Raw genomic sequence first — 15,267 nt, 5'->3', positions numbered from 1 at the left:
AAGTATTAAGAATTTGAAAATTGAAATTTTTGTTTACCTGGCTCATTTGCTTCCCTTGCAATCTTTGCTAGGTTCTTCCCAAAGGTACCTGAGGCATTGCTAAAGGTTGTGACCTGTCGGTGTATCTCCAGCTAATCACACTCCAATGGGATCATGCGATCAATGTAGTCAATCAATCCATCTCTAACCTCCCCCCTCAAAGCTCCTGTCGCCTTAGCTTTATAATGATATCGTGGGTTCAAAAAATACCTAGCTGCATGTATAGGGCGATGGAGTTGATTGTTCCATCTTTCATCAATGATTGCCCAAATGAGCCCATACTTAGCCACTTCATCCTTGTATGCCCTCTTTATTTTCTCCTTTGCTTGATCCATAGCCTCATAAATGAAGCCCATAGCCAATCTTTCTCCATCCACCAACCGCAACACCTTAACCAGTGGCTCAGCAAGCTTCACAATCTCTGCTGCCTTTCTCCAAAATATTTCTTCATTATCTTTCTTTTTCAATTCTTTGCCTTCCAATTTGTGAGACTACTAGCTTTGATTCCATTCTTCACTGGAAAAAATCTTTTGCATGTTTCTATGTTGTGAAAGCATAGATTGCAATGTCAAAAAATAAGTAGTGAATCTAGTGATGGCAGGCCTAACAATATCCCTGCCCCCTGTGTGTTTCCTCATCAGGCTCAAAATCCATGAATGATTGTAGATAAATTTTGTTATGCTTTTGGCATGATCTACAGTGTTTTTGACCCAATCTAATTTGCCAATATCCTCAAGCATGAGGTCTATGCAATGTGCAGCACATGGGGTCCAAAAGATGGTTCTGTGTTTTTCCTCTAACAATTTACCAGCAAGAACATAGTTAGAGGCATTATCTGTGATGACTTGAACAACATTAGCCACCCCCACCTCCTCAACAACCTCATCCAATAGCTGAAACAACAATTGTCCATCTTTTACCTTATCAGATGCATCAACTGATTTTAGAAACACGGTTCCCTGTGGGTAGAAGATAAGAAAGTTTATGATGGCACGGTTTCTTTGATCAGTCCATCCATCTGACATGATGGTACATCCTGTTCTTGCTCATGAGTCCTTGAAATCTTTCAAATACTCATTAATGCAAGCAATTTCTTTCTGCAAACAATACCCCCTTAACTCATGCATAGCAGAGCCTTTGAAGCCTTTTCCAGCAGCATGTATGGCATCAAACATAGGCTCATAATATGGTGAACGGGAAACATTGAAGGGGATATCAGCATCATACCACCATCTACATATGTAATCCCAAGCAGTCTCCCTCAATTCTTTCTTCCAATGGTCATCTAAAGTGGGCTGCATATGACTTCTACTAGCTTGAGGGCTATGTGCATCTGATGGAGAGGAGGGTGTGACAGTGAAATAGCTTTTGATATTCATATCACCCTTTTTCATTTTACCCTTACCCTTTTCTTGAATAGACTCAAAAGAGGGAGGAACATATTGGAAGGAGTTGGATGCATCAGTACAAGGGATAGAGGAAGAACCCTCAAAATCAAAATGGGGGTTGGTAGCCAGCATTTTTTGTATATTCCTCTTCCTCCCAATTTCAGCCTCTAACTCTTTTTGTCTAGCCTTATCTTCTTTAAACTTCTCAAAGTTGGCTAACAAATCCTTTCTAATCTCCCCAATTTCTGGTGAGGTACATGGAGTAATTTGGCCTCTAATCCCTGCCAAGTATTGTTTCAGCCTATTAATGCCCCCAGGACCATCCTCAATTTTTCTATGGCAAAATTTGCAACGCATTTGACTATCAACCATTTCAACATATGCCCAAGCAGCATCTTTCACTCTAGGTGCCATTTTTTGACTTGGAAATGAAAACAAAAAAAATAACATTGATTGAATGCTCATTTCTTTAACAAAAAACACTGCTTTCAATTTCCAGATTTGCACATAAAATTTAATAAGAAAAAACAGATTTTTACAAGTGAAAAAACATACCTCCAGGCACAAACTACCTCCTCAAGGTTGCTCCAAGAAACCAACTCCTCAATGCTGCTCCAAATGGCTACCCAAGAAGCTCCTCACTCCAGCTACAATGCTTGCCCAAGACTCCTCACTGCTGATCCAAAAACAAACTCAACAACTCCTCACAAACTCTCACTGAAATTCTCACTCAAATGCATGAGATGGTTGTGAGGAAATGAGAGGGGTTCAGTGGGTTAAATAGCGCTTAAGAGAGGGGAATGGACCCCAAATACACAATAGACTAACTATAAACCTGTTTGGAGTCCCCCAAAAGAAATATTTAAAAAAAAATCATTGTTTTATGGGTTAATGGGCCGCAGTTTCCAACCTGGCCAAGTAGACTTGAACTCGGCCAAGCCGGCCGGGTTAATACCGAGTTGGCCGAGTTGTTAGACAACCCAGCCGACTCGGTATTAACCCGGTCGACCGAACCGTTTCCTAGGACGGGTCACAGGTGGAGGGTCTAGCTCGGACCAACTCGGCCAAGTCGGTTCCGAGCAGGCCATTTCTGAAAACATTGGTCATGACAGACCCATCTACACCCCATAGAATATTTTGTGGCTATTCTCTAGTTTTAGGATCCCTTGGGGCAACTTCAAGTTTGTTCCCATCAACTATGTAATATGTATAAAGATAAACTACCATCTTCCAAGAGAGAATTGCACCTATAAACATTCTAACTAGGATCACATGTCTGATGATGATCAGCGTTTCAATTTCATGTGCCCTCTTTATTACATGGTTCTCAGATAGTATCATTGTTTACTTAGAAATTCACATTGTTCCTTGAGGACATTTATACAATGAAGGTAACAGATGTCTTGCTCCATTCTTACAGGAGATTTCATGTTCTTGGCAAAAAGTTCACAACATTAGATCCTATCAAATTGCTAGCACCGGACTCATCACTTTCTATTTTCAAGCACTAAACGATTCATGCCACATGAAACCATGTGAACAAGTAAACAACCTACGAAAATAGTCAGCTAATGTGGAATTCATGTGTCCACCAGATTTTAACACAAATCCCTTCACCAAAAAGCAAGTAAAACAAAATTCGTTTTTTTTTTAGTTTTCGGGCTGCTATCACCGAGTCGACCGAGTAGGCTCGGACTCGACCGAGTCGGCCGGGTTATTACCGAGTCGGCCGAGTTGTTAGACAACTTGGCCGGCTTAGTAATAACCCAGCCAGTTGAACCGGTTCGATGGCCGAGTCGACCCTGTGAGGGCTTGACTCGGACCAACTCGGCCAAGTCGGTTCCGAGCCGGTCGACTCTTAAAACAGTGCTCTACGCTGCCTCCTTTGCCTCCTGGAGCTCTAACGTCAGCTTTCTCGGTTGATCTTGCTGCTCCCCGGCTGAATTCGGACTTTTGCAGGAGGGCAGCTCTTCCCCTGCACTGGCATTGCGTCAAGCAATGCATGGGCCCTCCTAGCCCAGCGTCAGCCTCCCTTGGTTTGCGTTGCCTCCTCTGGCTTATCTCTGCCTCTCTCTGTTGTGTATTCAGGGTCCCGGAGAAGATCCTCCAACCCCAACTATCCCTGCCCCTCTGTTGCAACTCAGATCACCAATTCGATTATCTCAGTAAACCACACCCCAAAAAAATCAAACTTCTTCGATCAACTCGGTGCATCTCCAACTAACCCTCAATCCTCCTCTTATACTTTTCCTGTTAATGAATCAAAGGCTGAGATTAAGTCCCTAATCAATGACTAAGATTAAAACAGACTTGATCCTCATCCCTTAGAAGTTTCTCACCCATATTCTTATTAATACCCATTAATATTTTTATTTTCCTAAGTTTAGATTTGGGAGCCCATTAAAAATATTAATTATTTTAATAACTCCTCATCCGTGTGGAATTTCTCCAAACGATTTCTGGGTCTTAGAGATCTCATGTGTTCTAGCCCCTCCACAAAATTTCGAAACTATAGCACATCTGATGCTACCCAAAATCAACACTCCCTCTTAGCGAGGAATGCGATCTAGTAATACTTCTCAATATAAGTATTACACTAATCCATTGCATCGGTCCTCTATGTTGCTGATGCTTGGCGTGTTGCGCTTCATCCACAACATTGTTGCATCTTGTACTATTGCCCATGACTTTGCCACTGTCACTGCTACATCTGTAGTGCAGCTCCCTCTCAAATGTTGCATCATGCTGCCATAGCACTACCACTGCTAACTGCTGCACTGCAACTCAATTACTAAGAAGTAAGTAACTGAAACTTCACCTAAAAATTGACATGTTGGTCAATATGGATGCCTCGTGATGCTGAAGCTACCTCTGTTGCTAATCTGTGTTGACCCTTTGTTGTTATTGCACTGCGGCAATCTGCTCTGTGCCTCTGGCATTTCTACAACATCCACTGCGTTGCGTCAAACTTTGGCACTCTAGCTCTGCCATTGTTGCTACATCACACCTCGCACCAACCAACACCCATCATTTTGCTATTGTCGTTCAGGGCTCCCGTAGCCGTATGTGATCCAAGAGTTTGGGCACCTTAGGGATCTTACCCCTGTGTAGTCCTCCCGACTACAGCTCTATGTGGCCCCACCTCTTCTCCAGAGGTGCATGAGCACTCATGGCACAATCCTCGTCATCATCCTCCTTGTCAACTTTCGCTGGAGCAGCCTTCGAGTCAGAAGCCTCTTCCTTACCCTTCTTCCAGGGGCACTAAGTGGCGAAATGTCCTAGTTCACCACACCTAAAGCATATGACCTTGGATATATCCTTTTTCTTCCTTTTCTGTTGCCCATGTTGTCCCGATGATGCGAGAGTTGCATCCTCCTCCTCCTCCTTCTTAACTCGGGCTCCTCTGTGGCTAATTCCTGCCTTGATTAGCCTCCTGTTCTCTTCCTGTCAAAGAGCTGCCCACATTTCCTCCCAACTGGGGAGAGAAGCTCTGCCCAAGATACTCTGGACAAATGTCTCCCAGTCTTCGGTGACTGCATTCAGGACAGTCCTAACCATGAACTCAAGATCTGGTGTAGACCCCACGGAAGTCAACTAGTCTCGAATCCCTTGCAACCTGAGAAGGAAGGGATCGATCTCTTCTCCCTTCTGCATCTGGTACTATCTCAGTTGATTCTCCAATAGCATCTTCCATTGAACAGAAGTCCCCTGGTACAATGTTAAAATTGGCAACTAGGGCCAAACTCCACATGGGTCATCTTATTTAGGACAACTAATATTTTTCTTGGATTCCTCTCTCCGAGAGATGTAGAATTGATTTAAAGATCATCTGATTCCGACATGTACAAATGAAGTTATGAATTTATTTTGATTATGGACAAATTGTCAAGGTCGGCCAGCAAACTTATGTCGGCTTAGAAGCCCAACAGCCACGTCTATTCATCCTCAACGTTTGCTATAAATACATGAGTACTTAGCCTCATTTGGACACACTCATCTTCACATTTCTCTCTCTCCTCATTGATTGGGTATGGATTTCTGGGCCTCTCTCTCTCCACACGTCTGAAATTTCAGGAGAGCAAAATTTCATGAGGCCGAAATTTCAAGAGACCGAAATTTAAGGAGACCGAAATTTAAGGAGAGAGAAATTTCAGGAGGCCGACATTTGAGGAGGCCGAAATTTCAGGAGAGCGAAATTTAAAGAGGCCGAAATTTCAGGAGACCAAATTTTTGGACATTTTGACCAAGCGTTGACCAGCATGCGTTGACCTGTTTGACTGCGTTTTGGGTGAGGTATTTCTGTTTGGGCAGGCCGGATTTCTGAGCACAGAAATTGAGGCCAAACGTTGACTTTGACCAGCGTTGACTGCAACTAGGGCTGACCATAGGGTGGCTAATTCACCAGATTTGACTGGGATGATTTTGGGCTGTTTTGAGGGTTGATTCATCTTGCTGTTTGGAGGCCAAAGTTGACTGAAGTTGACCAACTTGTTGAGGGTCAAATCTGCCCTGTTGACCAGCATTGACTTTTCTGGTTAGGGCTCTTTTCTGCTGTTATAAATTATCATATTTGTAAATTGTACTATCTCTCTCTGCTGAACTATTGAAGACTATAAGAAGAATTGATGAAGGGTTCCCCCACATTGGGGTCTGTGCCTGGTTGGTGCCACATCTTGTGTCCTTTTGTCTTGGCTTGTCTTCTACTGTTTATGTTTATGTTTTATCTGCATTTTACTATCATGTTGATGTGATTGCTAATCTGAATATTGATACTAGGCTAATAAAGAAATTTAAGTAAAATTGCTCTAAAGCATAGAACATACCATTGTTGCCTAAAATTTTAAATACAAGGTGGTCAGCATCTCCCACATCTCCCTTGTTGTTTCCTTCTCAGCAATGTGTGGGACCACATGATCTTTGACCCTGTCTAGAATCATGCATTTATCCTTCACCTGGGCCTCCTCGTACTTCTTCAGCGGATCAGCATCAACCGGAACAACAATTACCTCTAAGGCATAGTCCTTGATGCGATCCTTGTCTAGGACTGCCAGGATCCTGGCCTTCTAAATGACATAATTGGATGTTCCATCCAATCTATCCTGATACTTCAGTCCATTGACCGCCATCTCTGCTCAACAAATATAGGATTGGTTCTCTTCTCCCTCTCCTGTTGTTAATCCACTCAAATCTAGATTTATTCAGCGATAGAATCCTCTAAGGAACAAGCTCCTCTAGACTCCCTCTGAGTCCTGATTTCCTTCACGGAAATCCTTCGACCAAATGTCGAATCACCCCTCTCCAATACTCTTTTGCTGCTGCAACCCGGATCTAGATTTCTTTGGTGCTAGAAATCTGTCAAGGCAGTGACTCCGTCTACCTCGGCTTTGTCTCCACAGACATTGTTCTGCACCAACAGCAACAGCGTCTCGCCAACGCCACTGATCGAATTTGCTTTGCTCCTCCAGCCTCGGCAACTAACTGATTTGAGCCTCTCAGGCTCTGCGCTGGCCCAGAGAGCTGACGCAGTCACTATGTGAGCTCCTCTCGGGTACTGCATCACCCTCCACAGGCTCGAAATGCTGACGCAGGCACTGCGAGAGCCTCTATGTCACTTCTCTAGCTCTATGTCCCTCCTTCAGCTGTCCTCTACCTCTGAAACAGCACTGTCACTCGAGACAACTACTTCTCTGAATTAAATTCACTAGATCTTTCGACTGATGTCTTCAGTGTCCTATGATCTGCAATCTTCTGATACCATGTGAAAATTTCTGAATCTACGCATCAGAAATCCTACTTCAATCACTGGTTTATCATCTCTTACTTGTTTTTACATTCAACAAGTTATATAATTATTTAAACACTAATGAAAAACATTATTGCAGACTAGACTGACATACAGATCATAAACTGAAATAGATATGAGACAAACACACAAAGGACACCGTTATTTTTGGACAAACTTCCCTGGAAAAACACAATGCGGGAAAACCGGTGCAGCAGCTCCGAGGGTTTTCTATTATTAAGCACTAGTTCTGAATACAACTCTGGATGCCATCTCGGTTATCCAATTACAGAGATAAAATATACTAGCAAAAACCTAAGTGAGATTACCTCACTTCACCCGGCAAAATCCCTCCGATCCAGCAACTGGAGTGACTGTCCCCAACTTCAACTATGTTGCCCCTTCACATTAGCTGCGTGGGCCTGTGTGGAGCACTTTGAGACTCTATGTCAGCTCTACGTTGCCTCCTCTACCTCCTAGAGCCCTGACGTCAGCCTTCTCGGCTGATCCTGCTACTCCCCGACTGAAATTGGACTTCTGCAAGAGGGCAACTCTTCCCTTACGCTGGCACTGCGTCAAGCAATGTGTGGGCCCTCCTGGCCCAGCGTCAGCCTCCCTTGGTCTGCGCTGCCTCCTCTGGCTTATCTCTGCCTCTCTCTACTATGTATTCAGGGTCCCGGAGAAGATCCTCCAACCCCAACTATCCCTGCCCCTCTGTTGCAACTCAGATCACCAGTTCGATTTTCTCAGCAAACCATGCCCTAGAAAAATCGAACTTCTTTGATCACTTGGTGTATCTCCAACTGACCCTCAAGCCTCCTCTTATACTTTTCCCGTTGACGAATCAACGGTCGAGATTAAGTCCCTAATCAACGGCTAAGATTAAAATAGACTTGATCCTCGTCACTTAGAAGTTTCTCACCCATATTCTTATTAATACCCATTAATATTTTTATTTTCCTAAGTTTAGACTTAGGAACCCATTAAAAATATTAATTATTTTAATAGCTCCTCATCCGGGTGGAATTTCTCCAAACGATTTCTGGGTCTTGGAGATCTCATGTGTTCTAGCCCCTCCACAAAATTTCGGAGCTAGAGCATATCCGATGCTACCCAAAATCAACAACCTCTGCCCAGTCTCTATGTCAACCTATGCAGTCACTGCGTCCCTCTAGCTCGAAATTGCGTCACCTCTCACTATATTGTCAGTTGGTGTCTAGGAAACTGATACTCTTTGCCTCCAAACCCTCTGCCCAACTTTTGGCTCAGAATTTCTCCTTCTCCCCAACAAAACGGAAATCTCCCCAAGAGGGCTCTGTGCTGCCTCTCTGTGGCAATCACTGCCTCTCTGCAATGTACTTGCCGGAACTAGAAAAGCTTCCTTCGACCTCACTATCTTTGCCCCTCTCTCACTACTTCGATCTCACTGAATCACCTCCGGCAACTGAATGCTGCTACTTTGGAGATCGATTTCCCAGCAAAATCGAATGCTCAACTGATTTGGTGTGTCTTCTCCAAGCCCCATCAACTTCTTCTTATAATCCTCCGTTGAGACTTCAACAACCATGATTAAATCTTAATCAATGGCTAGGATTAACTAGAAATCAATCCATGTACTTTTCTAGAACATTCTCACCATGACTTAATTAATTTTGATTAATTAGTCATATTCCCTAAGTTTAGACTTAGGAAATATTTAAAAACTGACTAATAATCTAATTAAGTCATTTCTAGGTGGAATTTCCAAAAACGATTTTTGGGTTTTGGAGATCTCATGTATTCTAGCCTCTCCACAAAATTTCGTGGCTAGAACACATCTGATGCTACAAAAACTAACAAGTTTGACATAAGATAAACTTGGGTTACAAGCCAACCCACTATTTAAATGAGAAAATAGACCATAAATGCCCACATGTGTGAGTCGTAGCCTCAAATAAGGTTGATGTCATACCCTTTTGGAGCTCAAAATGTTATGCCAAGCTATACTGAGGTGTGAAAAAGTGTCAAAGTGCTTAGATCGTCAAAAATTTAATGAAATGCCCTCAAATCCTCCTATGGAGTCCCAAGTGTAACTGCGAAGCCATCATGTGGCCTCCATGGGTCTCCAACTATTAAAATGAGGCCTCCTTTCTCCAACATTAGGGCTTCTCCAGGTGCAACAAGCCCTCCCTAGTCTTCAATGGGAAACCATCCTCATCTGGGCTCTAAATCAAGTCTTGCCCATCAAGTTGTGTCCATGCCAACCTAGGGGCACACTGGGTCCAGTAGTGTCATCACAAAGAATTATTTGTGCTAGGTCAAAGTAGAGCAATGTCCTAGGTCCAGAGGGTGCTCTGGGGCATGTAACATCTGCTCAAGTTGTCAAGAGGCTCAACTCTCTCAACGTTGCATCTACTAAGCCATCTATCTCTGAAGAGGCCTGGGTACCTATGGAGTGGATGCCCTCAAGGCCTGGGCTTTTGTGGACCACCTAACAAAAACAACATGAATTCAAGTGAAAGCAACCAACCATCAAAGACCAAGATCATGTATGCATCTAAGTTGACCAAACTTAAATGTTAAGGGCATATTAATACTACAAAGAACAATCACCTTTCGATATCTAACTAGACCAAGTCTCGTCAAGGTGTTCCCTACCTTGGTAGAGGTGGCTAATGTTGAAGTTGTAACTAAGTTCGGTCTTCATAATGTATGATGGTGTAAAGAATCAAAAAGAATTTATTTGAGATTTGAAAGAAAAAGAAAAATTAAATTCTTTATGTACCTTTTGGTCAAATCCCAACTGCTAAGTCGGCCCTCCAAATGACAAGTTGGCTCAATCCTGAAAGGCACCTTTTTGGACATGGAAACAACTATATATTGGCATCTATTCTCCACCATTTGGCAAGCAATTCAGTTCTCTTTTGCAGACAAGTAATTTGGATATCTGAGGAACAATCTTATGTGGTTATACGAGCTTCCTGAGGCTATACTTCTTTGTGATGATGTGAATTTCCTGAGGATATAATTCTTTGTGATGATGCGAGTTTTCTGAGGTACATTCTCCTATGTTGATGTGAGTTTCAGAGGTACATTCTCCTATGTTGATGCGATTTTTCAGAGGTACATTCTCCTATGACAGTGCAAGTTTCAGAGACATCCTAAAGACAAATTTATGGACAGTCTTATATACAGTATTATGGATAGACATGTGAAACGCTGACTTGGCACTTGGGTTACTGGTCAATTTGTTTATGGCTTGAATTTCTCCTGTTGACTATAGATTCTATAAGGAAAGGATTGTTAGGTTTTCCCCTTGTGGGTTTTGCCCTAGCCTCTGGCCTAATTTCTGGTATCTCTTGTATTTTTGTGCAAACTACTTGTATAATTGTTTGATGACCTAATGAATGAAGTAAATGCTAAATAAAAAACTCATATAAAAAGTCACAAGTAATTATCATGTTCAGAAATTCTATCATGCATTTGAATTTCAACAACTAATGGTCAACCCTATTAGGTGCTTCTATCACTCAAGGGCAAGTGACATTTCCAAAGTCAACCCCTCAATCAGTAGGTGTTAGTGTAAATATGTATGATAATGGAGGGGAAAAGGCTTCATGCCCAAGTGCTATGGTCAAGGAGACCAGTTGATGGGGTGTCCACATCTTGAGTGTATGAATGTAAAGGAGGGAGCAATCATGGAGGCATGAGTTACCTTGTTGGGCCTACTTTTTCCACCACTCTTGTGCACCAATTTACTTCTTGATAATGTTTTGTATTACCGCATATGGCTCAAGGATTAGAGCTTTCTCTTAATGATGTAGCATTTATATTAACCCTTAAGGTGACACCGTTCATCGCTCATTACGGTTGCGAGATGCAAGGATTCTTTTTTATGAGAACGAGCATCATGTGTTCAGGAACCAGGTGATGGCTAATGAAAAGCACAGAGCTCATGCTAGGCTTTTGCCCATGTGCTAGCTTATGTCCTAGCCATCTTTTACATTTTGATTTTCTTCTTTTCTTTTATTGTGGCCATAATATGCTTTTCTATTCTTTTAGCTGCATCAACCTCCAGGGCAATAGTTTTTTGACCCTACTCAATGAGTGTGGATGTATGGGTGCCAAATCCCAAAGAACCAATGACAAGTTAGACCCAAAGAATGAAGATGAAATATGGGGCATATAATGTATCATGGAAAGTGTTAAGTATGGTGTAAGGGGGAAATGAACACACTATCTCAATCTGGGTTTTCCAAGTAGTGCCCCTCCTATAACCATAAGGCCTTAAGAGAGGTCCCACTGAACTAGGGGTAAAATTTAACCGCTCTGGTATGGTGAGAGAACAGATTTACAGTCAAAATCAGTCAATCTTCCAATTCACCCTTTTATCCATGCTAAATACACAAAACAAACAACCATAAGCACCCGATTGCAAAATGATCAAAGTACCTTTTGAATATCAACCCACCTTCATCCAAGTGTAAATGCTGATGGGTGAGAGGCATATGTTTGATGCAAATGGCGGAGGCATATGGCAAATGTCACCAAATAGTGGCATGTCACGTGCTGCTGGCTAGCTGGTTGTTGGGCTGGCTGTCAAAAGTACGAGAAAAGTTTTCTCCCATGGGGTTACCAATTTCGGTGGGTAACAGAGCTCATAATAAGTATTTCTTCTAATGACTTTGAGCCTCTTGCTGTTTGAGCAGTCCTTCGAGGACCAAAACATGTATATTCTTCAAAATATAAAGATATTTCTCATGGTAAAAAAATAAAAAATAAAAAAGACTTTCCAACATAAACACACAAGCAACAAACTTTGTTCGCAATGCGATAGATGTTGTTCAAATTATTACATAGGTTGTTGATTAAGAAAGCCAAAAAAAAAAGACGCATCCATATAAATAATTTTTTTGACTAGACACACCTTGATTACGGGTGATTCTCGAGTAACAGATCCAAAATCATAGTTAAATACACACAATCCAATAATGTCCAGAGCTAGATTTGAAAATTCTGCCTCCATGTCAACCTCAATGTACTTAGTTTTATTAACTTCAGCTGCCGAAAGCATTGCCTCTAGCTTTTGTACTGTGCGTCCAGAACAATCACCAAAGACCTTCACCATGGCTTCCAAGAATGCAGTATGAAAACCTGGAACGATTGCTGTGGACCACATATAACCAGCATACAAGTTTGCAAAAATTTAATACCATAAAACAAATATAAAATGATGATTTTCTAAAAAGTTTGAAAGAGACAAGGCCACCTTAAAATTCTTCAGCCTATTTCAAAAAATGCCAACTTCCTCTACAAATAAGAAACAAGTCAATGGAACTTCATATTTCCTTTTGTTAGCCATTCAAATATGTCCTGGACAACCTAACCACATGAGGTTGTATCAGCCAAATAACAAGTACTAGAAAATTCTGTAGTTATATTTATTTTAACAACATTTCTGAAAAAATTGTGTTGGATAGAAAATACACAATAAAATGTGTGGCAAATAAAATACATTCCTAGTAACCATAAATCGATATGCTTAAAACCATGTATACATGTTATGATATTCCTAAGTATTTCTGTTGTCATTTGGGGAACCCAATTTTGTGGGTCCCACAGGGTGAGAATATAGGTTGATAGCACTGCATTGGTCACTATGCATTGCCTAAGAAATATGCAATGAATTTTACTGCTTTCACAAGATGGTACCAAATGACGAGTAAGACTAAAGGTTGGCTCATGCATAGAACTCTTTTATAGAAATCAATTGCAGCGATCAAACCTATGGACAAACAATAAAGTTGGAAAGCATTGTATAGGCATCAAATATGGGATAAAAATTTAGAATGCAGATACTCTTGGAAAAGGAGAAAAAATAAAACTACAATTGGCAAAGCTAGACAGCTTCACTTATTGCACAAATTATTCTTTATAAAAAATTAGACTTTTCCTAACACAAGAAAATTGCAGATTGTTTCCAGACCTTTCTAACAATATAAGAGGATCAAAATCTGAGTTCAAATGTACCAAAGACTATTTTTTTGACACTTGAAATGTCATCGATCTACACATTTTGTATTCAGGAGCAATTTTGGATGCCTGAAAGCTAAATTTCAAAAGTCTCTGTTGAATGTTAGCTTCAGACTCTTTGAGACCTTTCCAACAAGTATTTCAATTTTCAAGTTCTAATGCAGTTCTTTCAATATTGGAGACAAAAACCCAGAGATTTAGCAAGACATAGCAAAATGTAACCTCCACAATAAGAAAAGCTAAATGTGCCTACATGGAATCCAAATCCGACTCTCCAAATTGGACAAATGTATCAGATTTACACAAAAAATTATAGAAATATACACAGAAGAATATAGAAAAGACAAAAATTAATAGATTATCTTTCATTAATGACATAAACACTTTTACATTGAATGTAGGTGAGTAAGAGAGAGATGAGAGTTAATGACTCCTTAACTTCTTTGGCATAAACACTTTTACATTGAATGTAGATGAGCAAGAGAGAGATGAGAGTTAATGACTCCTTAACTTCTTTCTCATAACGTATGTTATTATTTGTCCCGGGCAATTTTCATACTATAAACTACATTTATTTAGCTCCCTTAGTTCACTTCCTTAGCCTACTAAGCCCCCATTATCTTTTCCTTCTTGTGAAGTCATAGCCCCCCTTCTTTATGTCCTCTTCTGCAGCCAGTGATGTACATTTTGATAATTTTCAATCATAGTTTTAAAACCTGGACAGTCTGAACCGCTAACCAGTCAAACCAGCCAGTTGGACAGTCCTAGGTATCAAACTGACCAAGTAATTGGACCAGAGGCCCGGTTTGTACCAGTTAAATACCAAACCGGCCCTATCAGGCTGGTTCCGACGCCAACCAGCTGATCAGAACTCACATGTGTAGGGGAAGTCTAGGACACACAATGACAGTATTTTAGGTGATTTTGGAGGAAACCAGAGACTGTTTCCCTCCTAAAACAGCCCCCTTTGGCTAGAAAATCAACCCTCCCCCTCCTAGACTTTAAACCTAAACAAAAAAACTAACTCAACCCTGGCAATGCTAGCAATCAATATTAATGTTAAATGTCAACTTTTAATTAAATTTTTAGTATTACCATTAATTGTTTCAGGATGTTTGAGAGTGGTTCCAACCTTATTGGACTTCATATGGAGAAAGTAGAATTTCATATCCCATTCAAAATTCAGTAGATTTTCATTTAACAGTTTTAAGGATTTTAGGATTGATAGGATTGCAACATTCTCATTGAGCTCGATAATGTATTAGGGTAAGGAATTGGCATTTAATTAAGAGCATGAAGCCCTTTGTGTACCTTAATGTTGGTGGTATTGATTGTTGAACTTCTCCACTGTTGGTGGTATTTGTTGAACTACTCTGCCCTGGCCTTAACAATAAGCTACCCTTCACTTAAGCCAAAATAATTGGTTAGCCATGTTAAGCTTCTTCTTAGTCATGTTAAGCTTTTTCAATTTCTACCCTATTATAAGGTTGAGGAATCTGAATTTGAAGACTCTAAATTAGATGATGTTTATGTAACTCTCGTTGATGATCCCATATCTAGTAGTGGTAAATCAATGATAAGTTTGATGAGTGATAATGTTGATCAGTGGTTTGCTGTAAGCTAGTGGCCCAGTAGCTTGTAGCATAATTTTTGTACTCTAGCGGTTATTTAAAGCCTCATTGATTATGTGATTTGTTGTTGATATGTATTGCACTCCATACCATTCTGATATATTCACCCTTGCACGGTATATAGATGAGCAATTTTTGCATATTTTCTCTCTTAATGGTTTGGAATCATGGTTTAGAATATTAAAAATATTTTTTTCAATATAAAATAATTATTTTGTGTATTTTTTTTTAATCTCATTCATTGAATCCAGTTTAATCTGGTTCGATCCAGTTTTGGTTATGTTACCCACCAAAAGAGGGTGACCCCTAGGAGAAGGTCTTACGCAAGTCTTCAAGTCAAACAAGTGTTGTCTTCAAGAACTTGTCTAGAGGATGTCCTCAATTTTCTATAAATTCCTTCAACAAGACTGCTACA

The 15,267-nt window shown here is 40.8% G+C and overlaps 1 protein-coding gene across 1 annotated transcript in view; it reads right to left on the bottom strand.

Moving 5' to 3' along the window:
- The window catches only part of CYP97B3 (cytochrome P450, family 97, subfamily B, polypeptide 3), a 374,464-nt gene that overhangs the window by 265,686 nt on the left and 93,511 nt on the right, over positions 1 to 15,267 (bottom strand). The window contains exon 5 of the mRNA XM_089371882.1: positions 12,116 to 12,354. Coding sequence (XP_089228008.1) covers positions 12,116 to 12,354 — 239 coding nt within the window. The remainder of the gene's footprint in view (positions 1 to 12,115; positions 12,355 to 15,267) is intronic.

Source organism: Pinus tabuliformis, chromosome 8 (assembly GCF_031772625.1).
Source record: "Pinus tabuliformis cultivar Carrire ecotype Pingquan chromosome 8, CPIR1, whole genome shotgun sequence".
Classification (NCBI taxonomy): Eukaryota; Viridiplantae; Streptophyta; class Pinopsida; order Pinales; family Pinaceae; genus Pinus; species Pinus tabuliformis.
Note: the sequence above shows the minus strand (reverse complement) of the source record. Positions and strands in the feature narration are given on the sequence as shown.